Consider the following 13,775-nt stretch of genomic DNA (forward strand, 5'->3'; position numbering starts at 1 on the left):
TAACATACCATTTCCAATATGAAAAAAACACTGAAACTTGTTAATTTATTTTTGGTTAATTTATAGTTGGGAGTGTGTCTGTGCTCCTGAATCAGCCTCTCCTGTCTCCCTCCTCTCCCCCCTGCTCCTCTTTGAGGCAGCAGCAAAGACTAGTTTTCTCTCAACAAGTTTTAAAAGTGTATCTTACCTTTTTTCACCTAGTTAACTTTTTATTTATTTATTCATGCATATTTTACTAATCACATTACATTTCATTTAGCTGACGCTTTTATCCAAAGCGACTTATAATGACCGATTACAGGGACATTCTCCCTGGAGTAACTAAGGGCTAAGTGCCTTACTCAAGGGCACACTAGTGGTGGTGTTCCTGGCGGGATTTGAACTCACAGCCTTCCGATCTTCAGCCCACCTCACTATCCATTAGACCAATCACTACCCTCTCAAATGAAAATATGTGTTTACATAAATGGTGACCACACCGTTTGAGACCCACTGAGAACTTAGACTAAGTTAACGATCTAAACACTCAGAGAGTCCTTTACCTCACCTGAGCAGAGGTTATCCCGAGCTTGAATGACACACAGAGACCAATCAAGGGCTTTGATTTATGATCTGTATGACAGTGGCCATGTCGGCAGGCCACATCATGTGGATAGCCAGTCACCCTGTGTGAGGCAGGCCACTTAACAGGCCAGAAGGAGGCGAGATCAGAGCAAGGGAGCGAGGGATCATTGTCTACAAGTTAATCGATCGCAGATGGCGTCGTGGTCACGGACGAATAAAAAAAAAAAAACATTAAAAAAAAAATGTATTAAAAAAAACAAAAAAACAAAATGGGTCACGAAATATACTTGGGCGGCCGTTAATATACCTGGGCGGCCCGCCCAGGTATAGTCTATGTGTGGGAAACCCTGCTGTTCCATTCTTCTTCGTTTTCCGAAGCCGTGGCTTGGAAGCATACTTGCTTCGTTTATGAAGGAAGTGACTTGGAAGTACGTGACTACCAAGCCAGCATCCTCGAGATTGAGAAACGGCCACTATTTCAAGTATACTACGTCATCGAGTGGCGCCGAAGGACTGTTTAAATGCATGTTAAATGCCCAGCATTCGGCGCCACTCGATGACGTAATATACTTGAAATAGTGGCTCTGCGGTGGTGGCGAAGTCGATAGGGACTTGGTTTGGCAACTGGAAGGTCACCAGTTCAATTCCCGGCAAGACCAAGTGCTACCGAGGTGTCCCTGAGCAAGGCACCGTTCCCCACATTGCTCCCCGGGCGCCGTTCAAAATAGCAGCACACTGCTCCTAACACTAGGATGGGTCAAATGCAGAGAAACAATTTCCCCACGAGGGATTAATAAAAGTCCATCCATCATCTGCAGCAGGTATACTCGACATTGAGAAATGGCCATAGACTGCGTGATACATTAAAGCAAAGAAGAAGAAGAAGACAAACGTCAGCTCTCTGAAGCAGAAAGAAACTATTTAAGCATTGTGGCTGGCAACCTTAAAGTACTGCTGCTACCACATTCCATGCATCAGTAATTATAATCCAATATTATATTAATATACAACATCATAACACTGACAGGCAAATTATGTGTCATCATGTACATCTGTATCTTCTGACTTTTATTGTAGTAGGCAAAACTAATTTGATCCTCATTCGAATGTTGTGTTATCTAATGGCTGTAGTATGAAGGTACAAAATAAAGTTTTGTATTTTGCAGTAGCGGTAAAAAGTGGTGTATTATCAAATGTAGAACTGTACAATGTAAGCAATCGACTAAAATACAATAAGATAAAATAGTAAGTAATACAATAAAAAAACTAAATAGCCACGTCGTCCAGGGTCCTGTCCGTTAAATCCTTGAAGAAGCTATTGTCCACCTCATGCAGGAAGTGTGGCAGCAAATTACGTGGCAACTGAGTTGGTCTTCAGTTTCTTCATTCCAGATCGCCATGATGTAAAATAAATTATTGCGTCCAGGTGAGATGAAAATGAAAAATAATAGCCGTCTGTGTGTGCCTAATCGTTTGTTTGCGTACCTCACTTCCGTTTAGCTTCTCATGCACTGACTCGCTAAGCTGAACAGCCAATCAGAGTGATTTATTTTGCCGGCAGCGGAAAGTGTCGGCACGGCCGAAAAGACATGACGGTGCGGGACACACCAATCTGAGTAGGGCGACAGGACGCTCATCGACGGCCAGACATCTATCGACGGCCGAAATCGGCTTGGTTTGTCAGGGCCTTAAGACAAAGTTTGTGGGAAATGTAAAGCCATTTTCTCAAGATGTACAGATGGAGAACCCAACAAAATAATACCATAACAGAGGAATAGTTTGACTTTTAGGGCAAATGCTTAGTCCTTTTTTTGCTTAGCGTTAGATGAGATTATGGACTCTGGACCTAGTTTGCTTGCGATTCATATCTCAGGAACCCACTCTATATTTGTATATTTACACTATCCCTGCACACAACTGCCCATGATGCTCTCTGTTCAGATAGAGTGCCTCCTCACATTATGCCCTCGGATCGCCAGAGACGAGGAGAACACGAGGAGCATGGCTCTTTAGCTGGTTGAGCATAAAATCTAGTTAGCCTTTAAAAAAAAAAAAAAAGTGAGAGTGGGAGTGGGAGTGGGAGAAATGGAGCAGAGGGTGACAGAAACTGTGGATAAAAGGAGGACAGAGAAAAAGTATGTCTGTTGGTGACTCAAGCCTAAACCAACAAAAAAGCATATGAACAATTATTGGATTGGATGGCTGAACTCAGCATAATGCGTTGGCATGTGATGACAGAAAGATTTGGACACGTTTTGTCTTTTTGGCTGTGAGGGTGGTAACAGGACTCGTGCAGAATTCATGCAGCCAAATGTCCGTATGCATTAGACATATGGGATCAAGAAGGCTGAATTATCTAGATGTCCTTGTCATCTCTTTTTCTCTCAGTCTTCATCTTTTCTGTGCATCTCTTCCTTATCTCTAAGCTGGCGCCCAGTTCTCTGGGGCAAAAGGCTATGACATCAGACTTTGCATTTCAGATGCAATGATGTTAATCATCTGCCTTCGGGCAACGGAGAACAAATAAGAGAAAGGATGCATGGGGAGCAGGATGGAAAGGAGATGGACAGGGGACAAACAAGGCGGAAAGGGAGGGAGCGATGAGGGAGATAGTGAGAAGGGGGGAGAGAGAGTGGGAGACATGAAGATCTGAAGCAGATAGATGCTGGCATGTGAGGTTAGATAGAGCCCAGACATACACTCACTCCTGGAGGTGAGAGGGGAGGAAGACGGCAGTGCTACACACACCGTGTTAAAATGTCTGCTTTTAGTCACACAAACGCTGAGCTACTTCCACATTTCTGAATTTCCTGGAGGGGAACAGACCGGGTCAGTCTCTGCTTCCCTCTGAGACTTTAACCTTAAGGAGTCGATGTGAAGCTTGTCACTCGAAATCACCGTCACCACAAGAGTTCACAGAGAGTAGGACTCAAAACGTAGGGAGAGAGCGGGAATGGGAGAGTATTTTGTGCAATAAACCTCTCCCCCACATGTTTATACCAATTGGCAAATGTCAAAATACAGACGCTGAGTTCCTTGGAGTTTGATTCTGGCATCGACTTTTCTTCTAAATGAAGTTTGCTAATTGAAACGAAGAGCCTCTGCCAATCTTGTTGTGAATTTTAATATCGTTTTTTTTTTATCCAGAGTGCCAATTCCACTCAACTGTGTCAGTGAAAGTGGGTCTGCAGCTCTGTGTGAATATCATGTACACAACCCACAGATCAATCCACTTAGTGCCCATGAAATATAGGGAGTGGGCAGGCCGCTCAGCTAGTCTGACATCATTGTACTCGCCCATTAGGCTGAGTGCCATCTTGGCTCACCACCTCTCTGGGGGACCGTGTTGGGCTGCATTCAAAACCCAACGCTGTAGTCCGGCCTCCAGAACCATCTGGAATATCTCAAACCTGTTGATTAAGAGTGAGGGGCAGCATGGTGGCTGAAACAGACTCACACACTTACTCGTTTGTTTAATCTTGGATATATCATCTGTTAGATCTATTAATGTTGCGAGACAAATATAGAGAGTCAGATTTAGATGGAGTGATACTTTATCTTACATTTATAACCCATCTGGCAGGGCATATAGAGAGTTTTCAGATCATATTTTGAGTCTTATCAATCTGAAATGAGTGAGTCTGGCCCCAAATTTCCCAGATGGTCTGCAAATATTGCTTGTGATTATACGTTTAATTAATTATCTTGAAAATGTATTCATAATTGGTTCCAAATATGTCAAAAATAGTGGAAAAGGGTCTTTACTAGTCCTCAAAACCTAAAGGCACCTCTTTAAATTGCGTTTATTGTCTGACAATCACCAAAATCCAAAATGATTCAATTTACCATCACAAAAGAAGACACAAAATATTCAAACTTTAGCAGCTGGAACCAGTGAATATTGTGGTATTTCAGCGTGAAACCAATGACAAACTCAATGATCTGCCCTGAAGTGTAAATTGAATCTGATGTATCCCCTAACAAACCAAACTGTGCTTAAATCTGCCTGTGTGGGAAAAGTTTGGGGACCCCTCAGACCTCAGCCTGGGATGATTCATTTGACAGAGAGCCACATGTCACTGCTGCTAGCTGGCAACCAACGGACATGAGCTTTCAATATCATGTTTCACAGGATAAAGTTGTATCTGAAGTATTGTGCGATCATCATCAGTTGGCAAGAAGGAAGCACTTTCTGATTCTGCTGAGGCGCATCGAGGATTATGTTCCACCAACTGCAATAATTAGATATCTCTTAATTTATTTTATCAGAAACGTGTCACAAAAACAATAATCACTGTGAAAATGTAAACTCTTTAAAGAGCCATGCTGTATTTTTGGCCACATTGCATATTATCCGAGACTTTCTAAAAAAGCCAACAGGCTGTTTTACTCACATCTGCGCTGTGGGGAATTGTCCGGTCGACACCGACGAAATGGTTGACAGGAGTAAAAGTAAGCAGACTGAGTAATCCATAGCTTTGTTTATTTCCCCGGGACCAGGATCCAGACAGCAAGAAGATGCCAATAAAAAAAGGGTTTCACTAATCCACAGCGCCGTGCGTACTTCTCAGCCAAACGCCTCAGACCGCCATCGGTGCGCGTTTTTTTTGTTGTTCAGCCTTGTCTGTGTGTATGTGACTGTTAAGTAACTGCGATAGGCTATTAGAGCAGATCTACGGCGTGTGTCAAAAAATAAAAGCAGAAAAGGGGAGGGCGCATTTGGATGTTCAGCTGGGCCGGCAGAGCGGTGCCTCTCCGCACACTGCAAGAAACATCAGCCAGTAATTTAGCAGTGTGGGGACCACTGTTAAACACGTGGGAAAGTGTGCCAAAGTGGGGGAGATCATACTGTCTTTCATGCATTTGAATCATGTCTTTGATTTGTCCTTTTCTGAATTGTGCTTTCATTCAACTGATCAAAACAAATGGCTCTCAACACTGGTGTAAAGTTACACATTTACTTAAGTACAATTTTGAGGGACTTTACTTGAGTGTGTCAATGTTCTGCTACTTTGTACTTCTACTACAGTTCAGAGGTAAATCATGTACTTTTACTCCACTACATTTATTTAATACCTTTAGTTACTTTAGACATTTGGATTAATGATGTGAAATATAATCAAGTCTTAAATCAGACTTTAGTTCCACCTGGAGTAAATTCACAAGCTACCCTGCAGTAAACAAAGCTTCAATAACACTTTAATGATCATAAAAAAAACACATCATATATATTATTCTGAAATGGACCAATCCGTATAATGACTATTACTTTTGGTACTTTAAGTATATTTTGATGCTAATACTTTTCTACTTTAACATTTTGATTGCAGGACTTTTACTTAAAACATTGTATCTGAGTTCTTCTCCACCTTTGCTTTTGAGATTTCACTTCTATAGAATAAAGCCACACGACAATAGAAGACATGCTGTTTTTTAAGTGTGGCTTACTTGTAATGACATTTTTTACAGTGGGTGTTTTTTGTGTTTGTTTCTGACGCACACATGGGTTTCCGGGCTCCCTCTCTCCCAGCCTCACTCATCCACACACACATGGCTCTCTCTCCTTATCAAGCTCTGCACACTTGGCACACACCATGCAGCCACCTTGCTGTCTGCTGCCACACCTGTCATTCAGATCAATGAGCAGCTCTCCCTTCATCCACCTCCAGCTGATGCTCATCACACACCATCTTATGGAGAAGAGGAGCGCTTTGATTTATTTATTTTATTTATTTATTATTTTATTTACTTGTACGTTATTTGAGTATTCCAATGTTTTGCTACTTTGTACTTCTACCCCAATACTATTCAGAGGGAAATGGTGTGCTTTTACTTCACAACATTTATTTAATACCTAATGATAATACATGTTCCTCCTAGAATTAGAACTGCCAACGCTGACATTTGGAGGGCTTTGTTCTCCCTCCTCTGCATCCTCGATAACAAGGACACTACATCCAGGTGCCATTTGAGAGCAGATGAGGACAACATGTCCAGTCACACGTGGAGTTTTTTAGTGCCTCAAGACTGATGTGTCAGATTCAGCAAAACATCACCCGGTCTTCTGTTTTACTATGTTGATAATGCTGTTAAGCCTTCATTTAATTTGCAACAGCACAGGAAGCCGCTTATGCAGAAATGTGATAATAAATTCTGCTTTCTCCAAGGGCTGTGTCAAATTGAATAAGAAATGACATGTTCTTGTGCTGGGACAATCAGCAAGGTAAATACCAGAAGAATATACTTTACTTTCTAATGAGTTTTTCTCTCCAAAGCCCCTTGACTCATTTCCTCAGAGCTCGTCACTTATTATGGACCCCCAAAGTTATTATTTGTGAGCTTATTTTTCAGTCTGTAGATGTGAGCATGCATATGAGCTAACTGTGTTTGCCAAGGGCGGCCAAAGCAGACAAACAAGGCTAAGTGTTGCTTACCTGCTATTATATGATCACACAAATAGATTTACTGTTCAAATAGCTGACCATGTACCCCCACTCAGGTTTCACTACAACAGATAAAAGCTGCTCCTGTGGGACCTTTAGGTTTAGGTTAGAGGTTAGGGAGAGAAGTGTTTACAGTGAAGAGAAAATGTCAGCCTGACAGGAAGAGATGGTTTGGAAATGTGTTAAACTACACTTTATTGTATGGAAATACAAGTGAATAGATAACAAAATGCCCCAAGCTTGTTTTCTAAAATATAATGAATTCTCCAGACATTTATCTGGAAAGAAAGCAAAAGGCACCATGTGTTGCCACATTATCCGACACCAATCCCTCATGCTGCTTCTGTTTTTGAACCAGGCGAGCAAATGCAACACTCTTTAAAATAGGATTAAACAGGATTTTCACAGGGATTAGTTGGTTTTACAAAAGCTGCTCAAAAGATGCAAATTCAGTTTGACTAAATACATCCCAACTCACTAAAATGGAAGGAGTCAGTCTGTTGCATGTCTGTCCTTCTATTTCCTTGACAACCATTATCCAATGGGCACTAGGCGGGTGTATTGCTGAGGACCCAGGGAAGTACAATGTCAAGTGCTAGCTCTTGACATTGTACATATTTTATTAGTGCGTTACACTGTTACAATTTATAGGGTTCCCCTCATGATACACCAACGGTGTGTATACTGTTGGTGTATCAAACCCTATAAATTGCATGTTACACTGCCGAATTGCATGCTGTCGCTTGCAACAGCACCTATGGTTGGAGAGATCTATGGGGTGACTTGTTTATTAGTACATTTCGAGACAACCGTTCTTCCATTAGCCCCTTTCACACCAAGTACTTTGCCGTACTTAGTTCCCAGCGCTTAGTTCCCCCATGGAACTAAAGAGCAGATCGCGTTCACACCGGAATAAGTCTTTAGATTACGCAAATTAAGCCGCTGACGTCACTTCTTCTGCTTTGGGTTTACTGGCAGGCCGCAAACAACTTCACGGCGTATACTGCCACCCGAAGTCCCCGGCCGGAAGTCCCTGGAGTTGGGGACTGGCTTCAGTAGAAGCTGCTGGGACTCCCAGCTGCTTCTACTGAAGCCCTCCGAGTAAATCGCCAGAACGCCAACACCTCCTCATCTCCACCGCTCCCATGTTTTTTTTTGTGTTGCCATAAATTATTCTCTCTCAGTTGGTGCGCGGGGCTAATTCTAATGCTAATAATGCTAATGCCAGCAAATACAATGGCGGCTTCACAAAACTATTCAGAGTTTTACGGGGCTTGGTTTGCAATTCGCCATGCCAAACAGAAATTGGAATTGTTTTCTCCCCAGGAAAGAACCTGCTCTCTAGCTGGGACTGAAAAGGGGGGAAAAGTTCTCATGAACTAAGTTATCTTTTTGGTGTGAACGCAAAATCCCAGGAACTATCGGAACTAAAAGGAAAAAGTAAGGGGAAAAGTACTCCGGTGTGAACGCGCCTATTGACCTCACACTGGGGGGTGTATTGCTTAGGATTTAATTTAGTTTTTGGTGGACCCATTCCAAATAGGAGCATGTTAAATGTACCAGTTCTATTAAGTGTTAAGATTACTGACACACAGTATCGTTCCATCTAATGATTATTTGACAACAAGAAATAATTTGTGTATTTTGTAACACTGATCGATAGTAGGGACAATACAATTGTTTTAGTTTTACAGCAACTTTACTCTTTTGGTTCACTCTCAAGACCATCATAAGCAAAAACGATCTGATATCCCTCTAAATAATTGGCATGGTGCGTAACACCAAACAATAAACAGACATAGTTAGCTACTACAATAGGCACATTCACACCGCAGTACTTTTCCCACAAAGGTTCATGAGAACTCTTTAGTTCTCATGAACTGTAAAGAGTACAGATCGCGTTCACACCAGAATAAGTCCCTGGGGAAGGATTAGGCAAATGAAGCCGCTGACGTCACTTCTTCTTCTTCTGCTTTGGGTTTACTGGCAGGCCGCAAACAACTTCACGGCGTATACTGCCACCCGAAGTCCCCGGCCGTAAGTCCCCGGAGTTGGGGACTGGCTTCAGTAGAAGCTGCTGGGACTCCTGCAGCTTCTGCGGTGTGAACAACCCTAACCCAGATAATTTCTGAGTAGGTGGAAAACAAACCAGAACTGTTCAGTGAAAGGATAGTACGTTTTGGACATACATTCTGGCCAAAACATTGGACCATTTAGATTTGTCATAGCAGGAAAAGCACATGAATAACTAATTTTGCTAAATTTAGGTTAATCAAGTGTCAGTTAGCCTACATGCACAATACCAGGAATATTTAGATGGTTGGTATTTATTATGAAGGTTTGCACTTTGTGTGTGATGTTTACATCATACTAGGTTAGTTTGAAATTAAATAACTAAACTATTAAGCGGTAAATCTCAGCCTCACATGAAAAAGTGGAACCTTGCAGGGCATTTTAAGTTCATCTGTTGGTAAAGGTTGCGTTGTACTGCAATATGTTCACGTTCACTGCTTTTTATATGACCTGGTGGATCACCAAGGTAATGTTTACTTCAGGTCATGTTTCCACAAAAGTGCAGCAAAAGAGGTCAAATCAAGAGTGCAAGTGTGTGTGTAATGGGAAGCGACAGAGGGGTTTTATAAAGGTTGTGCTTCTGAGTGAATGAGGAATGTGTGTGTGCCCGGCAGGCAGCAGGTGTGGCCTCTATCACCAGCTCCAGACCCCACCCACCTGTCCGGGGAATTGCCCGGCTGCCGTCGCCTAGCAACCCATTCGCTGTCTCCACGCAGACTCCTCACGACCGAGCTACAATGCTGTTGTTTTCCCAAGCAGTACATCACGTGTTCACAATGGGAGCAGCACGGAGAGGGCAAAGCAAGAGATAAACACTGAGTATAATACTAATAATCTGAATAAAAAGAAAGATGCTGGGAGAATAGAGATGAGCTTTTTGAAATTTAAACAAATTGTTATGACTTTCATTTGCACCACTTTAAAGTATTTAGTATTGGTTGCCATTTAGGAAGCCATACAACCCTTTAAGTGTTAATCTCACCAATTAATTATATGCTTAACCAGAGTCACTCAACTCACTATTTTAATATGAGAGCACATGAGGAATTGGTGCCTCTTAATAAGGTTCCATTTTTAAAATGTGGCAGCTCATTAAAACACATTTGCGGGGCAAACGCCTTTGCATTTTATTCTAATGTCATTTGAAATGCACCCAAGTTCATTTTTCACATCAAATTACACGTAACAGTCAAGTAGAGGAGACAATGATTTCCATATCCTACATCTGTGATCATCTTAGAGTTCATGGTTACTCCTCTTAACACTGAGAATAACTGCAGGTTGTAAGCATTCGTGAGCAGTGAAAGCAACATGATATGAAAGGCTACAATATGTTGAAGCACCGGTAAAATCGGCATTTTTTCCGACTGTCACTGTCATGCTCAACAAACAAAACAAATTGCTGAGATTTCACTAAACGGGAACATTTCAAGACCCATGCAAACAACTTGGATCCCTTCTTCCCCCAGGGGCTTCCGAGCACAATTCTTTAATTAATTCTGTGTAACCCTAGCAACAAATAGTTTAAAATTGAATCACCCGTGTCTTGCTAGGATGGATGATTTTTATCAATCTTCCCATATAACTTCACATTTTCCAAAATGATTAACAATTTTTCAATGCAAAGCTAAATATTTGTACGTTTATGTTGTTGCAAATGTTTAGACGCAGTTGTTGGAAATACCCATTTCGTTTTTTACCAAGCATCACCATATAAGACATAAAGCTATTCCAGATCTACAAAAAAGTGAAAACAGCATGGTTTCGCCTTGTTGACTCAGATAAAGAGAAGCGCTGTCCAATGTGTGTGATATGATGTCTCACTCGGGACAGGGGGGGGGGCAGCCTCAGTCCCCTGTGCACTGACTGATCACATTACTATTAGCCAAAGCTATTCTGTCAGTTGGAGAAGTTATGACCCAACGAGGTGGCACTCAGGGTGAAACAGGAATCCAGTGACAGGAAGTAGGCCCAAGGGGGATCCAAGGTGATTGGACATGAAGGGTCTCAGCTGTCCTGTTCAATTATCTTTACTTATACAATCTTGTTTCCTTCCTTCAAAATTAACTTTAAGCTTATATACTCCTATCTGTGTCATTTGATAAATTGTCAATGGAGAAAGAAACCACATTTGGCCTTTGCTTTATCCACATGTAGGCCTATTCAATTATCGAATATGTAAAAGGTAGATCTTTTAATGTTTTGTCCTCCTAAATGTTCTTTCTGCGTTAACGGTATCCAATCTTCCCAAACTGAAGGATCGACAGCTTTATCTTTCAGCCTGTCCTCCTCCAAAAAACGACCAAATGGGTAGATTGTTCAGCAGCTTATTACGACCTATAGTCACGTTTTAAAGTTTAGCACCTCTAGTGGTCGTGTAAGAAACAACTATTTGCGGCATATGGGCTGATGCTCCCGTTGATTGCAAACACTCCAGAAGATCGTTTATTCACAGATAACCCTCTCTGGAAAATCCTAAATTGTAGAATAGTTTGGCCATTAAAATGCTTTTTGATTAGATTTCTAGCGAGAAGTGTATATTGTATTTTTAGAATCCAGGTCCAGTGGATGTGTACTGTCGGATCACGTTGTTTGATAGATATTATGAAGATGATTTGAGGTCTCGCCAGGAGAACGTGTATATACTACGTCTTTCCCCTATTAATTTCTATTGACGGCAGCGTCCATGTAAAGTTGGCGTCAACCCTCATGGGGTGAAAACAGTATTTCCGGTCTCGAAGTTTTCATAATAAAACCGGAAGTATTCCCCTCACTGTCAAATGATTACACAGTGATATCTGCCATACTCATCCACTAAAAAACAGTTTATCCTCTTAATTACACAACATTGATTGGTTTAAATTGTGTACAATGCTTTTGTGTTTTTAACCTTTGATTCGGAGAAACAAATAGTTTTTTCGGAGTTTAGGATGGCCGAAGACACTACTACACTACCCATAATCCTCAGCTATCGCTTGGGACCACAACATCCTCTTTGCTTGACAAACCCCATGATTATTCCTCAAGCTCTGTGATTGGATGTTGGAGTGGCAGTGTGCCAAGGTTACGCCGAGCGCCAAACAGCTCTTTGAAATGGAATGAAACCACGGCAGACTATCCAAAACTGGATTCAAACAGGTCCAGCCCCACCCCCCAAAACTACACATGCTGGCTAATTGTGTTTCGCAACATGTTCTCTATGGCACGTCTCTGCTGGGAATTGTAGTTTTAAAAGACGTTTTCATATTTCCCATAATTAGAAGTTGCCAGTATTAAACTGTTTACACCCCTGGAGGTTTAGGGGATAAGAAACACAGTGGTGTTATCAAATGTAAAACATATAATTAATAAATGGGTGAAAATTGCTTGTGTCCATAATGGGCAGCATTAATATATACCCACATGACAGCTAAGGTCAGAAGAGCTTTATTTAACAACTGGTCTTATGTCTGTGACCCCTCCTGTTGTTCATTGATGAGCAGGAAACATGCACTTGTCAAGGTTCAGAGGCAAACTTTGCAAATATGGCAGTAGCCATCGATCATCTTAAGATAAGATATACTTTATTGATCCCAAGTTGGGAAATGTTTTTGTTACGGCAGCATGCACTACTTTGTTCTACTCCACTACAATTCAGAGGTTAACCTGGTATTTTCACTCCACTACATTTATTGTAGTTACTTTGCAGATTCTGATTAATGATGTGAAATATAAACAACCCTTAAATCAGACTTTAGTTACACCTGACTCTGAGTCAAATTCAAGGAAGGTGATTGTCAAGTGCCAAAATAAACTATGCAATATATTAAACGTAATGTACTTTGTCAGGCTTAATATTTAAAGTTTTTTTCTTATTCAAAAGAAGACCTTAAAGTATTCTTTAATGTTTAAATAAAGCCTTATTAGTTTGTCTGTTTTGCACATCCTCCTATTGATATCTTTGGACGTCCTGCACTAACCTGTTTTATTGTTTGTTTGTAGCCTTTATTTAACCAGGTGAAAGCCCCTTGAGATCAAAATATCTCTTTTTCAAGGGTGACCTACTGTGGTGATTGTAGAGATCACCACAGTATCTTCTTGATATTTTCTATTCTATATTTCTATCATTGACCTTCTACTTTCCCCCAATTTTGTATGTAGGCTACTCTTAATATTAAAAAATGTCATCAAATAAAACATATTCAACAAAAAAATTCAATAACCTGCTTAAACCACTAGGCGGTGCGGGTTAAAAAACTGTCAAGTTTACAGTGTTAATACAATAAATTATACTTTTCCAGTATAATTTCCAGTTTAGTTGAAAATGATAATATCAAACATAATGTTACTATTAACTTTATTGTGAAATTAAAACAGAACGGTAAAGAAAAATACAGTTTCAGTCCCTCGATTTGAAGCTTATGCATTGTACCATGAACCTGACCTGTAACAGTCAACTGGTAAGGAGTTGGAAAGGTAGTTTCTGAAGATGTTACAAATAACACACAGCATGCAATGTCCTAATAACTTTGTATTATTAGTGTAGGACACTGTATGTATAACATCTGAAGATGTGCAGTTTTATTCATGTTTTTACAGGATATTGCTATATTATTTCACATATTGTAGTTCTACACATTAATATCTGATTTGTAAAACATCATAGACAGAAAGGTATATCCATAATTTAATGGTAAGCTATTGAAATTCTGATTC

The 13,775-nt window shown here is 40.8% G+C and overlaps 1 protein-coding gene across 3 annotated transcripts in view; it reads right to left on the bottom strand.

The window, feature by feature from the left end:
• The window catches only part of LOC117537323 (voltage-dependent calcium channel subunit alpha-2/delta-1-like), a 118,542-nt gene extending 113,289 nt beyond the window's left edge, over positions 1-5,253 (bottom strand). For all 3 annotated transcript variants that reach the window (XM_034202509.1, XM_034202508.1, XM_034202507.1), the window contains exon 1: positions 4,959-5,253. In XM_034202509.1, the coding sequence (XP_034058400.1) occupies positions 4,959-5,038 (80 nt within the window). In that variant the 5' untranslated portion in view covers positions 5,039-5,253. The remainder of the gene's footprint in view (positions 1-4,958) is intronic.
• Positions 5,254-13,775: the final 8,522 nt, after the last annotated feature.

Source organism: Gymnodraco acuticeps, unplaced genomic scaffold (assembly GCF_902827175.1).
Source record: "Gymnodraco acuticeps unplaced genomic scaffold, fGymAcu1.1, whole genome shotgun sequence".
Taxonomy (NCBI): Eukaryota; Metazoa; Chordata; class Actinopteri; order Perciformes; family Bathydraconidae; genus Gymnodraco; species Gymnodraco acuticeps.